Source organism: Aquarana catesbeiana, linkage group LG12 (assembly GCF_042186555.1).
Source record: "Aquarana catesbeiana isolate 2022-GZ linkage group LG12, ASM4218655v1, whole genome shotgun sequence".
In the NCBI taxonomy this organism is placed as follows: Eukaryota; Metazoa; Chordata; class Amphibia; order Anura; family Ranidae; genus Aquarana; species Aquarana catesbeiana.
Genome location: NC_133335.1, coordinates 210748526 through 210750965, shown reverse-complemented (window position 1 = coordinate 210750965; position 2440 = coordinate 210748526). Strand labels below are relative to the sequence as shown.

The following is a 2440-nucleotide window of genomic DNA, read 5'->3' as shown; positions in this document are numbered from 1 at the left end:
ATTGGCTACTGCCCCGTTTATAGTCCCGACGTACGTGTTTTACGGCACCGCGTTCAGAATGATCGGATTTTCCGACAACTTTGTGTGACCGTGTGTATGCAAGACAAGTTTGAGCCAACATCCGTCGGAAAAAATCCTAGGATTTTGTTGTCGGAATGTCTGATCAATGTCCGACCATGTGTACGGGGCATTACAGAAAACGTTTGACCTCTGTCATTGCCAACAAAGGATATATAACAAAGTATTAAGATGAACTTTTGATATTGACAAAATACTTATTTTCCCCCATAATTTGCAAATAAATTCTTTCCAAATCAGACAATGTGATTGTCTGGATTTGTTTCCACATTTTGTCTCTCATAATTGAGGTATACCTATGATGACAATTACAGGCCTCTCTCATCTTTTTAAGTGGGAGAACTTGCACAATTGGTGGCTGACTAAATACTTTTTTGCCCCACTATATATCAGGTATATGTCATTTATGCTAATTTAATAATATTAGTTTTATAATTCCAGGCCATGCAGAAGAATCAATCTTCTGTATTGTTTTTCCAGCTTCTTGGGTTTCAGAATGCCCAAAGTCTTCGAATTCCACTCTTCTGCTTCTTTCTCATAATTTACATTGTTATCTTGTCTGGCAATCTTCTAATCATGATGCTTGTATTATTGAGTGAAAAACTTCGGTCACCTATGTATTTTTTCTTGAGCCACCTCTCACTATGTGAGGTATTCTGCACTACCAATATCATCCCAAACATGTTACATATTTTACTGTTAAAGGTTGTTTCCATGCCAGTGGTGGAATGTTTTCTCCAATTCTACCTTTTTGGTTGCTCAACGTGTACAGAATCTTTCCTACTTACAGTGATGTCCTATGATCGATACTTAGCCATATGTTACCCTCTACATTACCTTTCAATCATGGGTGTCCAGCTCCGTCTCCATTTGGTCGCCTGGTCTTGGTTGGTAGGTTTTTGCGTGACTCTAATACCGGGAATTTTGGTGAGCACACTAGATTACTGTGGTCCTAACACAATTGATCATTTCTTCTGTGACTTGGCCCCTTTCCTTAAGCTTTCGTGTTCTGATGTTTATTTTGTAGAAACAGAAATAATAGTGTGTTCAATACCCATTATTCTCTTTCCCTTTTTATTCATTATAATGACCTACGTCAATATTTTCCTGACAATACTGAAGATTCCCTCTAAGGCGGGCAGGCAGAAGGCCTTCTCTACATGCAGCTCTCACTTAATTGTAGTGTGCACGTATTATGGGACTCTTATTATAGTCTATATGGTTCCTACCAAAGGACATTTCACCGGCATTAATAAAGCACTGTCTTTGCTGTATATTGTTGTTACACCCTTTTTTAACCCCATCATATACAGTTTAAGGAATAAAGAATTACAGGTTGTAATGCAAAAAATGGTTTGTCATAAGTAGAAGTAATATTTTAATTTCAACGCTTGTTTGTTGATTTCTGTTCTATAAAATAAATCAGATTCATTTTTGTCCTTAGCTGGTATTATACAATTTGTATTTTTTACATATAAAGTGCACTTATTAGTAACATTCACACAAGCAACCACTACCAAATTACTTTATAGCACTGAGTGACAAAGTTCTTCTTTCTTGCCATAAAAACCAAACAGCTTATCCCCAGTTCCCAGCCTAGGCAACAAAGATCACACGATCTCTGGGTACCTAGCCAGAAATGACAAGAAGAGCTACAGGTAACAAGAATAAAGCACTGAACCCTCATGAGAAAAAGGAGGGAGTGCTGAAGATGTTTTTACAGGCATTATGTCTTGGAAGGGGGGGGGGCTTCTGTACTGGAGAGAGCTGTACCACTGGGGGGGGTCTGTGCTGGAGGGACCTGCACTGATTGGAGGCAATCTGTAATGGGGGAAAGATCTCTACTGGGTGGAGACTGATACCGCGGGAGAGCTGTACTGGGGGGGGGAGACCTGTTTGGGGGGAATCTGGGGGGGCTGTACTGGGGGGGCTGTACTGCAGGAAGAAGGATCTGTACCGGGGGGCTGTATTAAGGGGAAATCTGTACTGGGGGGAAACTATGTTGGGGGGAGCTGTACTAATAGGGGAAAACTGTACTGGGGGAGATGTACAAAGGGGGAAAGATCTGTCCTGGGGGGAGCTGTACAGGGAAAAGATGCATGCTGGGGAAGAAGATCAGTAGTGGGGAGAGCTGTACTGGGGGAAAATATGCTGGGGGGGACTGTATTAAAAGGGGAAACTATGCTGGGGGCATCTGTACTAAAAGGGGAAAGATCTGTCCTAGGGGGAGCTGTACAAGCGACAGATGCATACTGGGAAGAAGATCTGTAGTGGGGAGAGCTGTACTGGAGGAAGGGAGATCTCTACTGGGGGGCTGTATACTAAGGGGAAATCTGTACTGGGGAGATCTGTGCTGGGGGGA

At 42.0% G+C, this 2440-nt stretch overlaps 1 protein-coding gene across 1 annotated transcript; it reads left to right on the top strand.

Moving 5' to 3' along the window:
- Positions 1-522: 522 nt before the first annotated feature.
- On the top strand, positions 523-1446 carry LOC141114282 (olfactory receptor 6F1-like). The gene has a single exon (XM_073607883.1). It carries the CDS (start codon positions 523-525, stop codon positions 1444-1446), a length of 924 nt encoding a protein of 307 aa, XP_073463984.1.
- The last annotated feature ends 994 nt before the right edge of the window (positions 1447-2440 follow it).